General features: G+C 43.0%; 1 protein-coding gene across 5 annotated transcripts in view; it reads left to right on the top strand.

The window, feature by feature from the left end:
* TMTC4 (transmembrane O-mannosyltransferase targeting cadherins 4) overlaps positions 1 to 16,847 on the top strand; it is a 61,846-nt gene extending 44,999 nt beyond the window's left edge. For 3 of the 5 annotated variants that reach the window (XM_019920944.3, XM_033843692.2, XM_033843691.2), the window contains 7 exons: positions 1,946 to 2,025; positions 2,201 to 2,308; positions 2,400 to 2,541; positions 7,652 to 7,766; positions 8,804 to 8,916; positions 13,989 to 14,058; positions 15,607 to 16,847. In XM_019920944.3, the coding sequence (XP_019776503.1) occupies positions 1,946 to 2,025; positions 2,201 to 2,308; positions 2,400 to 2,541; positions 7,652 to 7,766; positions 8,804 to 8,916; positions 13,989 to 14,058; positions 15,607 to 15,755 (777 nt within the window). In that variant the 3' untranslated portion in view covers positions 15,756 to 16,847. Of the gene's footprint in view, positions 1 to 1,945; positions 2,026 to 2,200; positions 2,309 to 2,399; positions 2,542 to 5,054; positions 6,251 to 7,651; positions 7,767 to 8,803; positions 8,917 to 13,988; positions 14,059 to 15,606 lie in introns of those variants that run through there. The other 2 variants (XM_033843693.2, XR_012327758.1) reach the window with 2 other exon arrangements.
* The last annotated feature ends 6,174 nt before the right edge of the window (positions 16,848 to 23,021 follow it).

Genomic DNA, 23,021 nt, shown 5'->3' with positions numbered 1-23,021 from the left:
TCACCCAGCACCGTAATAAATGGGTGTGATATAGTGAGAAGAAACACAGGCTTTGGAGCCTGGGTTCAACTCTAGTACCACAACCTAGGGCAAGACACTTAATGGTGCCAAAGCAGTCCCTCAGTACGTGCCAGCCACACTGTTAGTTATTATTAGTCACGCTGCACACACCCAGTTGAATGACTTTTCTGTAGCATCATCTCCTCTGAGATTGCTGTTGGCCTTTACGTTGTAAGCCTCCAAGAGGAGCGTTTGATGATCGGTAAATACTTCTGGTAATAGTCCTCATGGGTCCGTTTAGTTCTGCTGCCCTGGGCTCTTTGCTTCTTCAGTGTTCCTCAGGTGCCTCCACTTCTTCACCACCACCCAGCTCCGTCCGCCATCCTCGTTCTTGGGGCTGCAGCTACAGGCTCTCCCTGGACCCCCAGCATTGGCTTTCTCCTGACTCATGTGAGTTTCCCAGTGTGACTTATTTTACATAAACCTAAATCTGATTCTGACCCTCTGCCACCCTCCTACCCCTGGCTTTTGTTATGGGTTGAATTGCCCCCCCTCCCGCCCCCAAGATGTGTTCAAATCCTAAGCCCTGTTTATTTAGGAGGGGGGTCCTTGCAGATGTCATTCAGATGTAAGTTAAGATGAGGTTATACTGGAATAGGGTGGACCCTTAATCCACTATGACTGGTGTCCTTATAAGAGAGAGCAGAGACATGGACACATGGCGGGGAGAGGGCCACGTGAAGACAGAGGCAGAGATTCGAGCGCTGCAGCCACAGAGCAAGGTACACCAGGGCTGGCCGGCCACGGTCGGAAGATGAGAGAAGCGTGGACGTTTTCCTCAGAGCCTCCAGTGGGAACCAGCCTTGCTGCTGCTAATTTCGGCCTCCAGAACTCCGGCGGAATACATTTCTGTTGTCTCTAAGCCCCCAGCTTGTGGTCCTTTGTTACCGCAGCCCTAGGAAACTCAGGCACTTAACAGACCCCGCACTGGCCTCCCACTTCTCTTGGGGCAAAGACTAAACGGTACCCAACGCCTCTCGGGGTTCCCTGTGTAGCCTGGTCACCCCTGCTGTCTGCACTCAGCGACGCCAGGCTGCCTGTAGCTGCTCAGCCAAATGTAGCAGGCTTCCTCTAGGCCAGGGACCCTGCCCCTTGCTGCTCCACCTGGGACACTTGCTCCACTGCAGCCCCTTTACCGGATGACCCCCGTTCAGGTCTCTGCTGGAAGGCCCTTTATAGGACAGCCTTCCTGACACTCAACCAGGTGCCGTCCTCAGACTCACCTTCCTCCAGAGCCCCGGCCCCTTCGAGTGACACATTTACTAATGAGGGCATTTGACTCCCATCCAGGGCTCAGGAGGCAGGGGTCTGAATGGTTTGCCCACCATTGTATCTGTAGCTGCCGACATGGTGCCTGGGGTGCACTCATTACCTAAAGGAATAAGGGAGGGAGGATTTGATTAGTGTAAAGTGGAATGCTAGTATTGCTACAGAAGAAAGGTGTCATACAAGAAAGTGCTGTATTTGTTTAAAGTACAGAATCGTCACTGTTTCCTCACATGCATGTGTGGTTGGACTTTGCAGCTCAGCCCTAGTGGGTGCAGGTGTGTGAGAAGGAGGGGGCGTCAGGGTTTCACAGTAAAACCAGCCCAGCTTCCTAACTTCCCAGTTTTCTCTGTTGAGTTCTTTAGCCAGTATTCCGCTGTCACACTTTAGTGTTACCATCTGCTTGTCACCTCCCTTTCCTCGAATCTTTTCTTACAGGGCAGGGTACTAAAGCACCAGCAAGCTCGGCCCAGCCTCTGTAGGGGTTTAGCTAAAGTTCTGGTAGGGGCTTGTTTTTTAATACCATTATCTTTTGCTTTCGTTTAGAAGGTATGGTAGGCATCCCAGCTCTGAACAAAGAAGTCTGGCAGCTGATGGCCAATTTTCTCTGTCTTTTCAGGTTCACTACAATGTGGGCAAAAACCTGGCTGATAAAGGCAATCAGACAGCTGCCATTAGATATTACCGGGAAGCTGTGAGGTACTGCAAGCATCCTGTCTCACAGAAGAAATGCTGTCTTTACAGTACACATGTCTTATTTTAACTTTCTAGCGTTAAAAACCTGTCCCCACGAGGACCCCAACTTTAAGATAAATTTGCCAATTCCTGAGAGTTTAGGGAAGACTACAGGCTTGGTTTCTCTCTCCACTTCCAGATTAAATCCGAAGTACGTTCATGCCATGAATAATCTGGGAAATATCTTAAAAGAAAGGAATGAGCTCCAGGAAGCAGAGGAGCTGCTGTCTTTGGCTGTACAGATACAGTAAGCGTTGTTTTATAATCATGCTCACGGCATGGAAATGCGCTCCAGCGTTCTGGGAGCTAAGCCTTTCTTTTCCTTGTTTGTCTTCCAGGCCAGACTTCGCTGCCGCGTGGATGAATTTAGGCATCGTGCAAAACAGCCTGAAACGGTTCCAGGCGGCCGAGCAAAGTTACCGGACGGCGATCAAGCACAGGAGGAAATACCCAGATTGTTACTACAACCTCGGGCGTTTGGTAAGCACATGGTGCCCTGTGGCTGCAGCAGAAAAGCTTGGTTTTGTTTCCTTCTTTATAATAAAGTGAGAAGAGCGACACCCATTCTAACCCTCTACATCTTATGAAGCTCTTTCACGTACTTTTATCTCAGTTGAAGGTAGCTATTTGCTTTCCTCACATGTAGTTTTTTTTTTAGCTCTAATTAGAGAGCAAGCCAACTTGAGTTAGCCAAGTTTAAGAGATCATAAAGGCAACAGGTTAAACTAAGGAATAAATTACAATTTTTAAAAGTCCCTTTGTGCCCTGTTAAACAGTATTCCAAGGGGTTACTTCCTGATAAACATTGGTCTCTCTGTTTTTAAAACACCAATTGAATAAAAACTGAAATTTAAAAAAAGCAAACCCATAATGTGACTTCTGAGATTTCCTCTTCTGCTGCCTCAAGGGACTGTTCCTGCATTTTTACAGGTAACTATCCCCCCATGAAAGAAAGCTCAGGAGCCCACAAAAGGGCTTTGAGATTATTCAATGGGAATAGAGCATAATGTGTTCTGTAGAGACTTGCTCTTTTTGGTTACTAACAGGATATTTATAAAGCTGTTATTGCTCTTGACTTTTTTTTTTAAATATAGTTTCTTTCTTCAAATAAATAATACAGCAGTAGCTCATACAATAAGTTCAATAATCTTAAAATCTGAAAGCGTGGGACTTCCCTGGTGTCACAGTGGTTAAGAATCCGCCTGCCAGTGCAGGGGACACGGGTTCGAGCCCTGGTCCGGGAAGATCCAACATGCTGCAGAGCAGCTAAGCCCGTGCGCCACAACTACTGAGCCCACGTGCCACAACTACTGAAGCCCGTGCACCTAGAGCCCATGCTCCGCAACAAGAGAAACCAGCGCAGTGAGAAGCCCGCGCACCGCAACGAAGAGCAGCCCCGCGCGCGCCTCAACTAGAGAAAGCCCATGGGCAGCAACAGAGACCCAACGCAGCCAAAAATAAAATTAATTAATTAATTAAAAAAAAAATCTGAAAGCATATATTGCTAATGATAGTGAAATAGATTTTGTCATCATTTCTGAAAGGTCTCCATGAGGACGCACAGCTTAATTATTAAAACTCTTGCTTTCCTTAATAAAGAAAATAAGCGCACACCCGCAAAATGGTAGTTCTGTGAGGTGATGGAGGTGATAACGAGAAAAACAGAGTTTATTACCGTGTGCAGTGGGCAGACAAGTGGGGTAACTCAAAGGGATGGTTAGAACTTGGGCTTATGTAGCATCTTAGCAGAGAACTATACATTTGTAGAGAAATGACAAGACAAAGAAAGAGGTTTCAGGCTTCCAAGCTGACGAACTGTGGGAAGGTAAATATATGGGGGAAACCTCACGTATATAATGAAGTGAGGTGTGTTTGTGTAGGTTCGTCTTCTCCATAGCCATAAAACTTCCCCAGGAGGGGAGGCCCTCCTCCTTTCTCAGAAGTTTCTGCTTTTAGTCAGATCAGGGAAGCTCCAGGAAAGCTGCTTTCTGCATCTGTTGACTCTCAAATGCCTTCAGTGCAATAATCTTTATGCCAAAATGGTATATTTGGGGTGGCATTTTCGGGTCCTCTATCTTGTTTTCTTGGAGTAGGGGAGAGACAGTAAAACTCCACTGTAATAATACCAATAGAGACCAGAAAATCCAGTCACACACAGAGCAGGGTGGGTCCTTGCAAAGTTAATGAAGTGAGAATGGGATCTGGGAACAAATTGGGTATTATCCAAATACTTGCATCGGTGGTTATTGCAGGGATTACTGTTTCTATTTATTGTGTCTACGCTAGGACTTGCGTGACATATTATACTTGAGATCCACACGAAATCTTCTTTCATTCTTTTTTCTTTTTCTTTTTTGGAGGCAGCTCTTTTTTCAGGATATTGTTTGTGAAGTGAGTGTATCTGCCTGGAGCCCTCAGTTATACTTTAAAGCTCTAATACTTAGCGGTCTTCTTCCTTCCCCCAGTAGCTGCCTGTCACTGCAATTCCTTGGGGTTTGGGAAATTGAGAATTAATGCTAAATGAGCCAAGTTACATCCAAAGAAAGGAAGATAGAATGCAAAATAGAAGATTTTAACACGTGCTTCAGGCCCTGGAACTCATCCCCACTCTCACTTAGAAGATCATCTGTAGTACTGACTATTGAGACCTTGTACTGTTTTCTGTGTACTGTTTACTAATTATGCTACCGTGAAGTAATCTTTCTGTGTTCCCTCCTGCCAACTGTTCTTGGTTATTTAAAGATTTTGCTCTCCTTTGTTGTTTAATTATCCAGCTTTTGCCTGCTTGACAGCTTAAAAGCATTAAGAGCTTAATCTTTAACAGCTCAACCAGTATATTTTTATATCGGCAAATAATAGGAACTTAATAACTGAAGAGTTTCCTTTCTGAAAAAACCTTCCTTAGTCACTCTTCAGTAGTGGGAGACAGAAATGTGTTTTGATTTCTGGATACAGGAAAGAAGGGACTATAATGAACTTCTCTTGTGCCGTAGGAAATTGGGAAGAGCTGGATTATTTGGGACACATTACTAACATTAGAAAATTACGGTAATAGTGACTGGAGACAGTTCATTTTGCAAGGACTAATTGCATCAGGCAGGATCCATTCAGGAAAACCAAAACCATGCTAAGTATTTTTTTAAAAATAATCTCTCTCTTTTTAAAAAAATATTTATTTCTTTATTTATTTTGGTTGCACTGGGTCTTAGTTGTGGCATGCAGGATCTTTAGTTGCAGCATGCAGACTCTTAGTTGCAGCATGCATGCATGCGGGATCTAGTTCCCCAACCAGTGATCGAACCCCAGCCCCCTGAATTGGGAGCACAGGGTCTTACCCACTGGACCACCAGGGAAGTCCCCGTGCTAAGTATTTTAAATAGAGAAGATTCAATACAAGGAATGGGTTAGACAGTTGTTGGAAGAACACACATGGAAAGGTGACATTAACTCAGAGAGTAAAAGGAAACCCTGTAGGGTTAGGGGAACACATGGAATGAAGTGATGCCACCAGAATTTAAGAGCTCATAGAAGGCACCACATCTCAGGATCTACCATCACCTGAAGGCTGAGATTGTGACAGAAGGACCAAAGTCCAGCCCAGGGACTGTGGAGGGAGGGGACATGGCCACTGTAGAGACACTGCCAAGGACAAGGAAGGAGAGAGCGAGAATGGGGGGAAAGCGCTACTCCGTCTTCCAACTATCTGATCATCACCTGTGACTTCTATTGGCAGAGAGACTTGACCGGGGGCCAAGTAGCAAAGCACCATGGGAAATGTAGTTTGCAGAGCATAGAAGGTTGAGCATAGGACTAATAGGTAAATAACATGCTTATTGCCTGTCCACTTTCAGAATGGGTAGTTCTTTCTAAATCACCATTTTTCTCTGTTTCCCTTAAAGTGCTTGTTCACTTTGTATAGATGGTATAAAAGGTAAAGTTCAAGGCAGAATAGGAGTGTTACCTGGTTCAGGCTGGGGTTGTTCTTCAATAAATAGTAATGAAATATAATAATAAATAATAAAATATGTAAAGAATGTTTTTGTTGTGTAAACGAAGTTATGTTGGTTTTCCTGGGTGCCTTTGAAAGCATGTCACCGCAGATCGTCTCCACATGACTCAATTGCCTGTCACTTGCTGGAGAGAACTGGCTGAGAAATCAATGGAACATCAAGTATAAAGAGAATTAAATGTTGGTATAATTGGGCATCCTAAATTATTTTAAGTCTTTGAACTTTACATGTTTCCTCATTTAAGGGCTAAAGTATTGTAACTGGAGTCTCTGAGTCTCTTGGGAAATTCCGACATCTTTAGCAAATGGATATTCACAAATGTTTCTGTAATTCCTTAAACCTTTCTTTTTCTTGCGTACTGTGCCACCTGTTTGCTGTGTGTGGGGTCATGGGGCAAGTCACAATGTTTCTGTTGTCTAATGAAAAGACAGACTTGACAGTAAATAAGGAAATAGCCTTAAACTCTGATAAATTGTAATCTTGTGTACTTTTTTGCAGAGTTAATGGAACCGTGTTCATTCAGATGAGATGTGCATTTGAACAGAGTTAAAGAGGGCAAGAGGGTCACCTGTTAAACAATCCATCACTTTCCCCCTCTGCGTGCTTTTATTAACTATGCGGATTGACAGCCAGCCATTTCATATTCTGTTGTCGATGTTAACATTCCCTCTCAAAAGAAAGCAACAGATCATTCTCTCCTTCCTGAAGGAGGCAAACAGGCTCCAAACTGGGAAAGACGTTTACATTTACTGCTTAAGACTTTTCCAACCAGTTCATAAAGTATGTCTGATGTACTCACAGTTTTATAGGAAGCTTAGATGTAGGCAGGAAGACCATTCTTCACAAGGTGAATTTGGCACATAGAGCTTTTAATCACATTAAATATTTTGTTGACCATTTTAAATAATACCTTATCAAAGATAGACTATGTGAAGTCTTTCTGGAAAAATACTAAGGATTAGGTTTTTTCCTTAACCTCTCTGAAGTAGTCTGAAACATGCTTTGACACCTGGAATCACTAAATTATGGGTTGTAGTTAAAAGGTTGTAGGCTTGGGCTCCCCTGGTGGCGCAGTGGTTGAGAGTCCGCCTGCCGATGCAGGGGACACGGGTTCGTGTCCCTGTCCGGGAAGATCCCACATACCGCGGAGCGGCTGGGTCTGTGAGCCATGGCCGCTGAGCCTGCGCGTCCGGAGCCTGTGCTCCGCAACGGGAGAGGCCACAACAGTGTGAGGCCCGCGTACCGCAAAAAAAAAAAAAAAAAAAAAAAAAAAGGTTGTAGGCTCAGGAGCTAGACCACCTGGTCTCAGTCCGTGCTCTCCCATTTCTAGATATGGCACTGTGGACACGTTACTTCCTTTCTCTGTGCCTCAGTTATTTACTTCATCTGTAAAACGGGGATAGTTCTCTCCTTCACTGAGATTGTTTGGAGGCTAAATGAGTTAATATGAAAAATTACAAGCTCGATAAATACAAGTTCGGTTCGGTTTGGTTTCGGGTTTGGTATGGTTATATCTTGTAGAAAGAAAGCACAAAAAAGAACTGGAATATTGATTGGGGGTGTCCCTGCTTTCTGTTCAGTATGCAGATCTAAATCGTCACGTTGATGCGCTGAACGCGTGGAGGAATGCTACCGTGCTGAAGCCAGAGCACAGCCTGGCCTGGAACAACATGATCATCCTCCTTGATAACACAGGTGTGGAGAAGCGATTCAGTCAGTCCATAGTATAGTGCCGTTGGATAATTAGGAAACAGATGCTTGTGCTTTTTTTTTTCCCCTAGTGTGTGTTAGAGTTTTGTTTGTTTGTTTTTAATTAATATGGGGTTCAATATTTTACATGACAAATATGTGTGTACTTCTAGAATATGGAGTGTCCTTTGACATATTGCAATATGAATGTTTGGGAAGGTGACACTTGGCTTAGAGTTGGTGTTGAGTCATGGGGGCAGGTGTGCACTAGCATCTCATTTCTCCTGAAGCCTGTCATCTGGCAATGGCCATCATCTAGGATGCTGGAGGTACCTGGAGCAGGTACCATCCATTTCTGGGCTTATGAAATGGATGGTGCTAGGTCCATGCTCTAAAGTTCATGGATGGTACTCAAAGGAGGTGCTCTCAAACCTACACTCAGAGATTCTTATTTTCGATATAATGGTAATAAATTTGGTGACCTGGTTTCTTAGCCCGTGCGAGACTCAATCAATTAGAAGTTTCTCTGTTCCCCTACTTTTAAAAATCCAGCCGTCCCATAGGAAATGATAGTTTTCATTTGGCAGAATTTAAAGCTAGTTAGCCATCTACTCAGTGTGGAGGGAGATACACATCTTGTTCCTAATGAAAGTGTAGCATGTGAGCTTCAATACTATAAACATTCAGTTATTAAACTGTTGCTGTGATATCCTTATTCTGCAGACTTGTTTTCTCCGATCTGGGTATAACTGGTATCTGGGGGAAATTGAAATTAGATTTTACATGCTTTGACAGAAGTTAATCAAAAGCTGTTGGTATGTCAGAATTGTGCTGGACTGCAGTGGCTTTGCAACTGATAGGTCGTGTGTGTGTGTTGAGTGTCGTGTATGTGTGTGTATATTACTGTTCTACGTTGATCTTCTTAAGTAGTTTATTCATAATCATTGGGCATAATGCACATAAGCCCTGTTAATTAGAGAGAGAGACTAAAATACGAGTACAACGCGAACATGTTTTTTAAGTTTTCCGTTGTTCATTCACAGGTAATTTAGCCCAAGCCGAAGCTGTGGGAAGAGAGGCACTGGAATTAATACCGAATGACCACTCTCTGATGTTCTCCTTGGCAAACGTGCTGGGAAAGTCCCAGAAATACAAGGTGTGTGAACTGCAGGCCGTGATTTCTTGCAGTGAATGCCAGCATCTGACAGGAACCATCGATGTAACGTCTGCCCAGTTAAATTCAGAATTCGGCCCAACTAGTGGTAGCTGCGTACCAGTGTGGCTCAGTCAGTTTGCTTTGAGAAGCTGCGCAAGAGATGAATTTGTGGACTCAGACTCCACATGCTTTCTGGTCAGAATTCACCAGCATTGCTCAAACGTGGGAGGGGAGGAGAAGCCAAAAAAATCCTAGCAGATGCCCCAGCTCCTGGCATGGAGCTATGATTCTGTCCCTGGTGCTGGGGCTCGTCCTCTTCTGCACAAAAAGAGTACCAGCCCGTGGAGAATATAGGATGGGTTCTCGCTGCTTCCAGGTTTTTCCTCACCTACAGGAAGTTACAGGTCATCTGCAAAGCCCTAGAAGTTTCTGACCAACGAAAACCACAAGATATTGCATCAGGCCTCTAACTAACTGGGGTCCCAGGGTGGGCCAGGAGTAGACCTTGAATCAGAAGGCACGTAACTCCCTGGATATTGAAGGGGACTCTGTTCCTAGTAGCACTGATCTCAGATTTTAGTTTTGTGTATCAGAACCACCGAGGGAGTCCGTGAGAATACAGATGCCCGTATTTCTCCCCATGGCTGCATTGGGTAAGGTCAGGGAGTATGCATTCTAACCAGCATCCCAGCTTCCTAGCACAGACGTTACAGAAAACACACTTTTAGAAGCTGTGTCTTCGTCCTTTCATGAGAGAAATATTTCCTTTTTGAATCAGCGGCCATATCTGATTTTGATCACACTTGGCCTAATAGTAGTGATTAATTCATACTTCTCCTGTTCGGCTCATTAGGTATCATTATCGGTATAATTTTCTGTAACAATACAGTAGTAAGATGTCTCATGCATTTCTATCCTTTTTGAATTGAATAATCAGGGAGTTTAATAGCATCAGAATACATTTTTGAATTTCTAGATTTTGCCCCCAAGATAACCTTTTGAGGGGTTTCGTTTTATTTTTTACAGACCTACTTCTGTGGAGGAGAGGGAGGTGAGGTGTGTGGGTTCCTTTCTAATGACTTTCCAGCCATCTATTGGCAGCCTGGGACGGGGTGGGAGTGTCCAGTGACCATCTTTGAGATGCAGCTTATGTGATCATGTGCTGATTTTTCTGTCATCCCACAGCTTATAAACTGGAATTCCTAGTAAGGTGACAGGACCTGGGGTTGATTTGGGTTCCAGTTCACAGTGGTGTTTTGTATGGTTTTTTTTTCCAGATAAAGTAGAAAATACTCCATAAAGCAGAATGGAGAAATGGGTTTCCTGTTTCTCTATGCATTTTGCATCCTAACTGTCTAGGCCAGGGTGCTGAGCCTAAGATAGGAAAACAGAGGATGAAATCTGAAATAAGGAACTGAACTTTGGGCACTGGGCGGGGACGCTTGGACGAAGAGGTGACGTGGTGGTGACTTGCAGGGGTGGGGCAAGCAGACCTTGCAGCTGGGCCACCGTCCCCATCAGGACAGGTGTCTGTGGTCTGTGCACCTCCCTTTCCACCTAGGCATTTGCTGTTGTAGATTATCACTAACTCCTGGTCAATGTCCTTAGTGAGCCTGGAGGCTCCTTGAGGCCGGAGTCTTAAGTCCCCTTTTCGTGTCTCCATTGCCGCTCCACCCCTCCCCAACCACTGGGCATTTTGTAAGTGCCCAGTGAACCACTGTGAAATGATGGAACACATCCCATGTTCGGTTCTGAAACGTTCAGGCTTCCGGAATCTATTTTGAGACTTCGATGTGAGCATTCTCATTACATCCAGGTGATAATGGGGCACCTTTTTAATCCGAGCAGCCCTTTTACCCAAGAGCCATCACTTAACCACTCCTCAGTTTATTCTTCTGTAAAATGGACATGGTGCTAAGAAAGAAATGCACAAGAAGGTAATTTATAACTATGAAACATTGTATACATGTATACATACATGGCAGTAATTTTAGTCTAGTGATTATTGAATGAAACTCGAAGGATCATGAAAATCCATTAGCATTTATGATGCCTATTGCATCATAAGTGATGTTTTTCAGTGGTGAACATTGCCTCTCGTGCTGATTCTCTCTCTGCATCACCTGTTCCACGGGCCCTGTAGTTTAAGAGCAGATTACGTCTAGAGAGCAGTTTCCCCAACTCCAGACATTTATGTCATACCCTTATGAATTTTTTTTTTGGCCACATCTAGATACTACTTATTATTCACTTGATATATTTCTTTAAATAGATTTTAAACACAAATGGTAATTAAAGTGGAAACATGCTATCTTTACTAGAAATATAAGGTAAATGAAAATAGAATAATTTTACTAAATCTCAGGTAGGTACTACTACTGGCTCAGGCTCTGAGCCTGAGGGTGAACCCTCAGTTAGCCTCAAAGGGAGATTGGAAGGTATTGGGGGGTGACCCCAAACCACCACCAAACGGAGACTTTGTCTCAACTGAACTGGAAGAAAGGAAGGTGAATTGAAGAGGGAGCTATTCTTGCTATGTGACTGGTGGTTTCAACTTCACGTTGGACCACCCACATTCCCTTCCCAGCCAGAGTGTTCTGCAGGGTGTTCCTTGTGGAAGCCTGTTTGGGAGAATAGACGCGGGTTTAAGGATGCTGCTGAGATGATGCTGCAACCCTGGCGGCCGGCGTGGCTGAAATGACCTCCGACTGCCCAGTCCTTGCCGCCTAGACAGAAGGACCCTCACTTGCTCCTTTGCAAGGCCTTGCTCTGTCCCTGGTGTTACCCTAAACCTTGGTCATACACATTTTGTCTAACACACTTTAGAAAGTAATATGTTATTTTACCTGTCTGTCGAGGAAAAACAATCCCTGATTTTAAGCATGAGTTTATTTATTTGTTCCTTGGCATAAGTCAGCTCATTACTTGGGTCTTGAAGCATCCTTGAACCTCCACAGAAGATCAGTTTATGAATAGTTCATCGCTTCCCAGAACAGGGCCATTAAAAAGCCTGATTTAATAGATGAGCATTTCATGGGCGTTGAATACCTGCGGGCATTCGTGTTCTAACGAGGCCTCCAGTCCCAATGTTACCCAAAATGGAGCATGTCTAACCCACACTCACAGTGCCCCACAAACCCACTCTTCCTCCTGATGCCCCTTCTTTTTTCAATGTGCCATTGTTTTTCTGTCTTCCAGGCTTGGAAACTTTTTTTTTTTTTGGCCACGCTTTGAGGCATATGGGATCTTAGTTCCCCGATCAGGGATCGAACCCGTGCCTCCAGCATTGAAAGCACGGAGTCTTAACCACTGGACCGCCAGGGAAGTCCCCAGGCTTGGAAACTTTGAGTCCTTTTTTTCTTCCCCTATTACCTCCCTGATCCTCATACCCACTCCTTCCCACCAGCCTTGCCTTGCCAAGACCTACAGCCCCTAGACAGGCTGTAAGCCCTCACCCCTGCGCCATTGCCCACTCTCCTAAACCCCACTACATCCTCCAAACCTGACTCTGACTGCACATCGTCCTGAACGATGTCCGCACTTGTGGGCGCTTGAGAAATGAGTTAAATGAATCAAAAAATGAATCTAGCATCCCCGAGAGAACTCCTAACTTGCCTTTTATCTCTACATCTGTTGTCTCCAGATAACACTGCTTCCTTTGCGTGTGGAGGAGCATTTTAAAGTAGGTTGAGGTTCCCCAGCCTTTCCATTTCTTATACTTGAGGTTTTAAATGGAAACATTTGAAAATCATCAGAAAGAGCACAGCTACAGATCTGCACAATCCATTTGATTTTTCGTTTGTTTGCATTGTTTTCATTTTTGTTTCCAGCACACCTAACACAGCAGGAAAACTTAGACTTCCTTGAAGGAGTTTTCTCTCCCGCAACTCGGAATGTAGACCCTGACTTTGAGCCGAGTTCTGAGAGTGACGTTTGCTGACATCCTGCGTGTAATCCTGACATCTTCATTCATTCCCTCACAGACCACATTTCTAAAATACAGATTTTTCTCTGCCAGCTCTGTCTAAAAGGTGGTGTCAGAGATGTTTGCCCAGCCAGCACAAGGCAAAGGAAACTGGTCTCCCTGCACTTTATAAAACATGTGATCCTGGATATGGGAGGCCCCCTGGGAGAAGCTCATGTAGGTCACAGATAGAAGGTAAAAACCTGTCCCCAAACCCCCAGCCTTGGTTGTTGAAGCTGAGCCTGTGACCCTGATTAAAGCATGAGTGGCCCTTTAGGGACACGAATGTAGATGGTGTGATAGTCACCCCCGGCAGCTGTCGCTGAGAGCAATGAGGCATCTTTATTTTTCAACATTATGGTAAAAAGGGGCCATGCAGTCGGCCATGGTCCCACGATGAGCAGGCGAGAAAACACTTGGCCGTGTTTCTCTGGCTGGGTTGGAAGTGAATACTGTATGGGGGAAATGCAAGTCTCTCCGAGAATCGGTTCCGCACTTCAGGGGCATTTGGTCACACTCGCGTACAGTCCTGCAGTGGCTGAGGTGACAGGTGGCTGTTTCTCCCTCATTCTCTCTGCTCATTTCCTCCAGCTGAATGGGCTGCTTCTGGGTCGTTGAGGGGGTGTGCGTTCTTAGGGGAGGTTAAACAGACTCCACCTCCTACCTTGAGAATCTTAGAAATGAGCTCATCGATGCTGACCAGAAATGACATTTGTGTGGGTGTCCTCAGCAGCCCGGCACTTTCCTGATTGACCTTTGCTCATCCTGCCCTGGACCCTGAACTGAGCTACTTGCTTAAAGTTGCAGAATTCCCACCACTTCAGGGAGGCAGGTGGCAGAGTCATTAACATATTCATCCTCTCTGCGGCCACCATCCCCTGACTACTGCCCTGTCACCTTTGCCCAGTCACACACTGCCCCAATGGATCACCCTTCCGAGCCTCTTCTCAACAGGGTGTGGCCCTGCTGGGCTCCCAGATGTTTCCAGAAGAAGGATTTGGTGGAGCAAAACAAGCACGTTCAAAGTTCGAAACCCATAGGCGATAAAACTGCATAAAACTTTTGCATCGTGTGGAGTACCTTATTTTTCATGTATTTCGTTTTTTAGGAATCTGAAGCTTTATTCCTCAAAGCAATTAAAGCTCATCCAAATACTGCAAGTTACCATGGCAATTTGGGTAAGGAGATTTTTCAATTTGAATCATATCGAAATTCTGTGTAATTTTAATGAAACAGGTGCATTTCTGTAAAATCACTGTTGGGAGAGTTGTTATTCAAATCTAACCTGTATTGGCCTTTATAATCTGGTTCTAAAATATGGCATTTTAAGGAAATTATCACATTAATAAGGTAGCTAAGTAACAGTCATATTTACAAATCTTAATTGCATGATCAGAACAACTCCTAAAATCCCCCACTAGTTAATCGCCTTCTGATGTTAAAACTCAGATTTTCTTTCTTTGAGTGAAGAGCCCTAGATAGTTCAACTGAGAAGTACTTTGGAAGTTTGCAGTCTGACATGTGTCCTTTTGCTTCTTCTGAAGTGGACCTTCCTTATCTAGACTGGTCTTCCCTGCGTTCTTCTGTTCTGTGTCTTGGCTAAGAATGCGTTCACAATGACTTATTCCCTAGAATTCCTTTCTTTCATTTTTGCATCTCAATAATTTAGATTTTTAGAACATAGCATGTTGATGTTTGGAAGGCTCAGTCACGTGAGTATTTTTTCACCAGATCTCTTCCCTATAGACTCTGTAGCTTCCCCTTGGAAAAGTGATGAAGCATCAGTGGTTGCTGTACTGCCCACATAGAAAGATGGTTTTACTTAGAGAATCATTGTAATAGTCAGAGGCTTACCATTCTAATGAGTAGATTTCTTGGGACTTCCATGTGGTCCAGTGGTAAAGAATCTGCCTTACAATGCAGGGGACTCTGGTTCGATCCCTGGTCAGGGAACTAGGATCCCACATGCCGCGGGGCAACTAGGCCTGCCCCCCACAACTACCGAGCTCGCGCGCCTCAACTAGAGCCCACGCGCTCTGGAACCCGTGCGCCACAACTACAAAGCCCACGCATCCTGGAGCCTGCACGCCACAACTAGAGAAGAGAGAACCCGCATGCCACAACTAGAGAGAAGCCCACACGCCGCAACGAAAGATCCCACGTGCCTCAACAAAGATCCCACGTGCCGCAACTAAGACCTGATGCAGCCAAAAAAAAAAAAAGTAGATTTCTTCAACTATCATTTTATGGTCAGATCTTGATGTTAGAGCCCTGAATTCCAGCTGGCAACAAACAAGCTATTATTTTGCCAAAAGGTATAGGAGACTCTTTGTTAAAGTAAATGGCTGGTCTTCTACATGGTCAGAGCGCTAAGCAGTGCTGGAGCCCAGCCCTGTGCAGCCTGGCTTTCGGGAAATTTCCTGGCAGCATCAAGAAACTTAGTGTACTCTTCCTTTTGCTTCTTTATGTAACAATGTTGCTGTAGGGAGATGGATCACGCCTAATGATATGAAGAACCCTGGGAGTAACTGGGGGTGGTTAAACAGACATTCACCAGGGAGTGTGATTACAATAAATAAAGTTGGCAGTACAAACAATATTGTTTTAAACAATGATTTTTGAAAACTGCTTGCAGAGGTTCTGTAATATTTCTTTGTACAAGTGGTTGGGAATACCACAAGTTATTCAGAAGCATTTCCAATGAAATTGATCTCTTGCTATTTCAGCTGTGCTTTATCATCGTTGGGGACATCTAGACTTGGCCAAAAAACACTATGAGATCTCTCTGCGGCTTGACCCAATGGCATCAGGAACTAAGGAGAATTATGGTCTTCTAAGAAGAAAGCTGGAACAAATGCAAAAGAAAAACGTCTGAGCCTTTTTCCTTCATTTTTGAGTTTGTGTGTGTGTGCATGAGGCAGATCATTAATATCATGTGCTTACGTTTAACCATTTAAAAGTCTTACATGTTGTTTATTTTATCATTTTTTTCTGTGAAAACAGACATGCAAAAAGATTACAGCACCAGCAATATACTCTCGAATGCTTGATGTGGTTTTTGCATTGAAATTGTATTTTTTCAGACAACTCAAACATAAATTCTAAAATTCCAAGGATGAAGTCTTTTTTAATTAAAAAGAAAAACAGAAAAAAATTATCTTGAGCGACTTGCAGCAGAATTAAACCTGCATTTGGGATGTGAGTCGTGTTGTTGTAAAGACTCATATTATTAAACATGGATTGTGAACAAGAAATGACAAACTGACTCCTACAATTTATATAAGTATCTAATGTGTCTGTATATTAGAATTTTTATTTAATGACAAGAAAGAGTAAATTAAGATTTTTTTAATCTTTTTTTTTCCCAAACAATGTGCTATGAACATCATTTGTAAGGAAATATTTATTTGTATTTTTTTTTGAATGGGGCAAATAATTGAATGAAGAATGGAAATTTTAACATCTAGTGTATCTACACTTTTCCCATAGGAAAAAATTCACTCCTGCAATATTTTTTGGATTCTTCAACTTGTGCTGTTTCATAACATAGGAAATTATGTAGTATCCTACATAAACTGTCACTGTTAATAGAAAATTAAAGCCATGCTTTAGGCAAAAGCAGGCAGCCTGATGTCTTTATTTTTGTTACATCCAGTGTTAAGAGGGCTACACACTTCTATGTTAAGTTGTTTTTTTGTGTTTTTTGACTGGAAAGCAGTTTTCTATTTAGTTTCATGGAACCATAGTCATTACTATATCCAAAAAATGCAAGAGGTAAATTTTCTCCCAAAAGGAACCACATTTGGGGAGTTTGTGATATTTTTAAGAATCGGACTGTCCTGTTTTATTGGGTCAGAGTAATCATGTTCGTTTTGTTTTATCCTCCTATATATGCTGTTGACCTAATGATTTATGCAATCTCTGTCATTCCTTATGCAGTAAAATTATTACAGAAACCGGTATACAAGTGTCATAGTGCCTCCTATTAATCATCTATTAAGATGATTTTCAAATTATTTGACTCTGTCCTCTTTGCGTTAAAATGAAATCAAAGTGACTGATTCATCCTTTCTAGAATGTGGCTTCTATTTGGTTTTAGGGACCATTTAATAGAATCGCACTGTGGAGTCCTCCAGGTTCTAAAATATTGGGCTGAGTAGATCCCACATGGAGATGAATTTGATTCTCTACACTCACTTTGTGGGGGGCCGGGGGCAGACCTGCGTAGAGTTGTAAATCAGTAATTGTAACCTGCAGTGGTTGAGATACTTCAGAAAAGAAAGTGCTGTGTTTCAAACATTTCAGAAATGGTCCCTGAACAACAGTAACAATTTATAGAGCTCTTAGGGGCAGGAGCTGCCTTGTTCTTATTTAGGTTCCTGTAGCACTTAGTTTGGCAGATAATAGAGGTACTGTATGCTTGTTGACTTTTTTTTATTTAAGCAAATTTCTCTCTTTGAAACAGTGCTTATCTTTTGAGAATGAAGAAAAAAATATTTCTGGTAAAAGCTCCTTCAGGGTTTTTTTTTTTTTCTTTTTGTGCTGATACTAGAAGTTGAGTGTCAAATCAAGACATGCCAATCTGGGACCCCTGCCTACAGAACGAATCCCCTTAGCTTTCACTGCTCCATCTCAGGATTTCCATCACAGCTGCCTTCTGTCCAGAGAAAACAGTCATTCATTTGACTGATACTTCAGGGAGTCTTTTATCTCGGCCGATTTTGGAAGTACGCCATGATGTTCCTCTTTTCTTCCTTCTTTTTTCCATCTTAAGGCAGCCACCCTGTAATTTATTTCTTGGGTTTCCTTTCTAACAAGGCTGAAGTGGAAATCTGTCTCCCAGTTCCCCTCTTATTTGGTATTTTTTTCTAAACTTTGTTTTTGTTGCTAATCACAGTAGGGGATTGGGTTTGGGGTGGGGTGTCAGAACAAACATAGGGATTGTTGCCATTTTGGGAAATCTGAGAGTCAGAATCATCCTTCACCTCCCTGACAGCGAACATCACGAAACCCTGGAATGTGGTGTGAGGTTATTTTTTGTTTGTTTATCTGCTACATTTCTTCCCTGTTTAGATGTACTCTTACATTTCTTAAAAATTCCACCCTATAGATGTAGCCTACTATGCCTTCACAGGGCTCTTTGGGGTTCTGATTCTATCACATTTCTTAAGCATGGTCTTTACATTTTATTTCAAATTACTGAGTTTAAATATCTTACAGAATAGAAGACCAAGCCCCACAGCAAAGCATTGGACATCTGTGTTCACATTCACACCTATCAGCTTGGACTTTGGGGTGAGAAAACATAGATTTGGGTCTTGGCTCTAGTGTTTTGATGTCATTGGCAGGTCATTTAGTATTGCATAAGTTCCAGTTTCCCATCTGTAAAATGGACGGGATAAGACATAAGACCGCCCTCTCAGTAATGAGGTACTTGGCTCAGTACTTGCCTCAATAAATGATAGACTAGACTTTTGGAGGAAGGTGTAGATTTTGCATCAGACAGGTTTGACCTTAAATGCATTCATTCCCTCATTCAACAAATATTAAGTGGCAGATACTCTCCCAGGCACTGGGAATACAGTGATGAGGGAAGTGGACATGGCCCCTGGCCCTCATGCAGCAGACAGTGCAGTGAGAAACAGTAATTGTCAGTCATATAATTAATAACTGAAGCGGGAGACTGGGTCTAGCCTGAAGAGTCAGGAAAGGGTTCCCTGAGAAGGTGACTTCTGAACTGAGATTTGATAAGCAGAGAGGAAGATCACTCTAGGCCAGTGGTTCTCAACAGGGGAGATTTTGACCCTCAGGGGACAGTTGGCAATGCCTGGAGATGTTTTTGGCTGACACAACTGATGGGGGTGGGAAGATGCTACTGTACACCTTACAAAGCACAGGACAACCCCCTACAAAAAAGAATGGTCTGGCTCCAAATGCCAGTAGTGCTGATGTTGAGAAAACCTGGACTGCACACAAAGAAGAAACGGCATACGCAAAGGACCTGTGGTGAGAAAGGTAAAGTACTTGGTGAACAAAGTCCAAGGGAGAGGGGGAGGGGTGCTTGATGGAGTTGGTAAAGGTGACGAGGTCCAGACTATGCCAGGGTTTGCAGACCACACGGTCTTTATCTTAAACCATGGGAGGATTCAAAACGAAGGAAATTATCAGATCTATGGTTTGAAAAGATCACTTTGACTGTTGGTGGGGAAGGAATTGGAGGGAGGCAAAGAAGACGTGAGCAGATCAGTAAAGAGACCATTGCACGTATCCAGGGTAGAGATGAAGGTGGCTTGGTGTAGAGAAGAGGCCGTCAAGTTGATGAAATGTGGACGGACCTGAGAAATACATAGGAATCAATTGGTGATGGATAGGAGGTGGGTCGGTAAGGGGATGAGACCCATCGTTTCATCATCCAGATCAGTGCCATTGAGAGGGAGAGGCTGGCTATAAACTAGAGAGGGAATAAGGTCCTTGAGAAGAAAGGAAGGGATGGGACCCAAAATCAAGTGGAATTTGACCCTAGCAAAGAGAAAATAAAGCCCCTGTATGTTACAAGATCTAGACGGGGACAGATGTGGACATATTGGTCTTTACTTCTCATCTTTGTCCCTAAGGCTTTCCTGAGTGGACAAGTCAGATGCCCTTCTGAAGACTGGATACAGTATGCCTATCACAATTACATGGTTATGAAATAGCCATAGCTGATGAGGGAAAATAGTCTTCTCTATAGGCTAATTAAAGCCAATAAATGTTGGAAGAATGGCAATTAGAAAATCATCCCTTTTTTTTTTGTCTCCAGTGAATTAATTGATTCAGGCAAAGATCAGCAGTGAATAAAATTATTAGATGAAAGATCAGTGAAGAGCTTTTTAGTGGAAGGGACAGAATCTGTGCCATTTTGTCACATGTAGATTTGTGAGATCACCACAGTCAAGATACGGAACAGTCCCATCCCCAGGATCCCTTGTACTACTTTTATGCTATTACCTTTTTCAAAATATCTCGTTGGGCACAGACTGTGCAATGGCAGTGTGCTAGCTGCTGAGGATATGATGAAAAATGAAAACAGATGATTCCTGCCCCGTGGAGCTTGCCATCCATGTTACCTCACCCTCGTTGTGTGCCCAGGTTGGGCACGCTGGTGTAGACTCGGGGACTGAGCATTGTTACCAGCCCCCATTTCCAGGGGACTCCTGGGGAGTCAGCAGGACCCCCGTGACTCATTCACATCTTTATATTTGCAGCTGTTCCAGGGTCACAGGTTGTCAGGACATTTCTTTCCTTCTCCTGTGTTCAAAGTTCTCCATTAGTTGGTGAATCTCGTTTTTCCTGGAGGCAGTGAAACATCAAATCAAGTTGACTTTTCTATTTCATAGGAACAGATATTGGTTCAATTGCCTCTACCTTCTCCTTTGGGCCTCATGTTTATGGTAAAAACTTCACCAGGCATCCGGGGGAAATAAGTTATATTGAGACATAAACTCCATTGAAGAGTCAGCTGTATTGAATAAAGACAAAGGGAATCTGGGATTTCTTGCCATGTTGACCCAAGTAGAAGGATCCTAAGTGTTGAGTAACCCTGATTTTCAGTAGAGTGAGACATTTCATGTTGCTTGAAATATTCATTAACAAATACCAAATATAGTTACAGAATACTACAGCCTTATTTTAAAATCACACAGAGTCTTGTCTAAATCTCTTGTGCCTTTAAAATTCTACCAAGAAGATATTCATTTGTCTGTGGGCTCTTTTCAAATAATGTTCCTCATAAAATGAAAATCAGAAGCTGGTTTCTAGTTCAAAGGAAGAGAAACAAAGGCCCCGTGTGGGACAGTTTGGTTGGGATGAAGGAGACAAGAAAATACAATGGAGGAGACAGGAGCCAAGAGAACGCTGTCAAATATTAAGGTTTTTCCCTTGTTCTTCTCTCATATTCCAATTTCTTTTCTTTAAATGTACAGGAATTGCAGTTTATATTGATATTAACATGAGCTGTTTCTGAGCGAGAAGTAAGGAGGAGAGAGACTCTTCACCTTCTACTTTGTAAATCGCTGCATTATTTGAAATAATTTGTTTTTTTCTAAAGCAAAGAACATGTGCGACATCACAGAGAAATCTTTCTTCAAGAGAGCCATGGATGGGTTCGTAATAAAGCTGTGATAAGGCGCGTTGGTGGAAAGGAGACACCGCGTGGGAAACTCAGGTAACCAAATGTAGTCACTAAATGGCTTTGCCCAGCAGGTGGGGGAGACGCTGGGGAGCCTGTGTCTCCAGAGTCATGCTGAGTGAACAGAACTCGGGAGGCGTCATTGCTCAGATTGTTGGCTGAACTACAAGGGTGCAAGGCAGACTCTTTCCTGAAGCATGCCTTTAACTCCTCACGAAACTCTGTATGCTGTGTGACTCTCTTGGTGGTCGTCTGGAAATAACTGGCATTTGGGGGGCATAAAGCTTGAATGTGAAAGGAAAATCTGCATTACACCCAGGTTGGAACCTCGTTTTTCCTCCATGTACCAGACCTTAGGCAAGTGTAGTGGGTTGGATAGTGCACCCCACAAAATTCGTGTCCACCTAGAACTTCAGAATGTGACTGTATTTGGAAATCAGGTCTTACAGATCTGATTAGTTAAGGATCTTGAGAGGAAACCATCCTGGATTTAAGGTGGGCCCGAAACCAATGATTGGTGTTTTCTAAAAAGAGGAGAGGATACACAGAGGCACACAGAGAAAAGAAGGCCATGAGAAGGTGGAGACAGAGATTGGAGTGATCCTGCCAGAAGCCAAGGAACGCCAGGAGCCACCAGAAGCTGGAAGAGGCAAGGAAGGATCCTCCCCTAGAGCCTTCGAAGGAGGGTGGCCCTGCCAACACCCTGACTTCAGACCTCTGGCCTCCAGAACATTTCTGTTATTAAAGCCACCCAGTTTGTGGCCATGCCTGGCCCCCCTAGGAATCCAGTAAAGTAACTTAGTCTTTTAGCAGCTCAGAACCTCATCTGTAAATGGGGGATAATACTACCTTTTTCACAGACTTATTGGAAAGTTTAAATGAGAAAAGGTTTATAAAGCCCTAGACCCATGCTTGGCACATAATACTATTCAATAAATAATTGAAGGAGGAATAACCCTCACTTTTCTTGAGGTTTTTAATCCTGTAATTAAATGACCCATAAACAATCTCAGGTTTATATTTTTATCACTTGTGTTCTAAGTCTGATTAGTTCTATCAGTACAAGTACTTTAAACCTGCTACACTGTTTATCAAAACTGCCTTGAGTGTCCTGCATTTCTAATCATTTTGCTTTTAAATATGTGGTATTTTTCCAGGGCCAATAAAGCTTTCTGCTTCCTACTTGTGTTTCAGAAAACATTTTCCCTGTAGATTTAAATTGCAGTTTTATCCATCATTTAAAAACAGTTCTGTTTCAGCAGTTACGTTTCAATAGCATTACTTTTGCTGAATAGACTTGAGATGTGTCTTGAAAATTTTCAAAACTGCTCATTTCTAGAACTTTCTGATAATGTATATGGATGACAGCTTTTACAGTACTTGGTCTAGGAATCTGCAGACATCAGCAAGCAAGGTGATAAGGTGGAAAGAACAGAGACCAGGAGTGTGAGATCTACCCTAGGGCCAGCTTCACTGCCATAAGTCATTTTTTTAAGCTTCAACAATTCAATTAGATACAAACACTTCCAATCCTGTCATTAGTTACCAGGACCCTGGAATGAGTCACCTAATTACTGCATGCCTCAGTTGCTTCTAATGAAAATAATGGTGGTGGTGGTTGCTTTTGCTGTTAATTTCTCGTCCATGAAATGAGAGAGTTGGACAAAACCAGTGTTCTTCAAATATCCTTAGATGCTTAACCTTTTTAAAAACAAAACACAAAAAACAAAAAACACTAAATCTTGTACAGAAGTCCACTATAAAAATTTGCAAAGTGACCTTCTTTGGGTGCTTATATAAACCCTCATTAAAAAAATCTGTTGTGTAATGTAAGAATGTTTGAAATTCCAGCACTCTTGTGGAAATAAAATATTGTGAAGCTTTCTAGTCCTGATATATTCTGGTAAGGTAAAAAGTCCCTCAGACTGACAGAAGTCCAATTCTGCTCTGCCATTCATCAGGCTGACATAGCAC

The sequence above is a fragment of the Tursiops truncatus genome, chromosome 18 (genome assembly GCF_011762595.2).
Source record: "Tursiops truncatus isolate mTurTru1 chromosome 18, mTurTru1.mat.Y, whole genome shotgun sequence".
Taxonomy (NCBI): Eukaryota; Metazoa; Chordata; class Mammalia; order Artiodactyla; family Delphinidae; genus Tursiops; species Tursiops truncatus.
The sequence above is the reverse complement of the archived record's forward strand: the minus strand, read 5'-3'. Positions and strand labels throughout refer to the sequence as shown.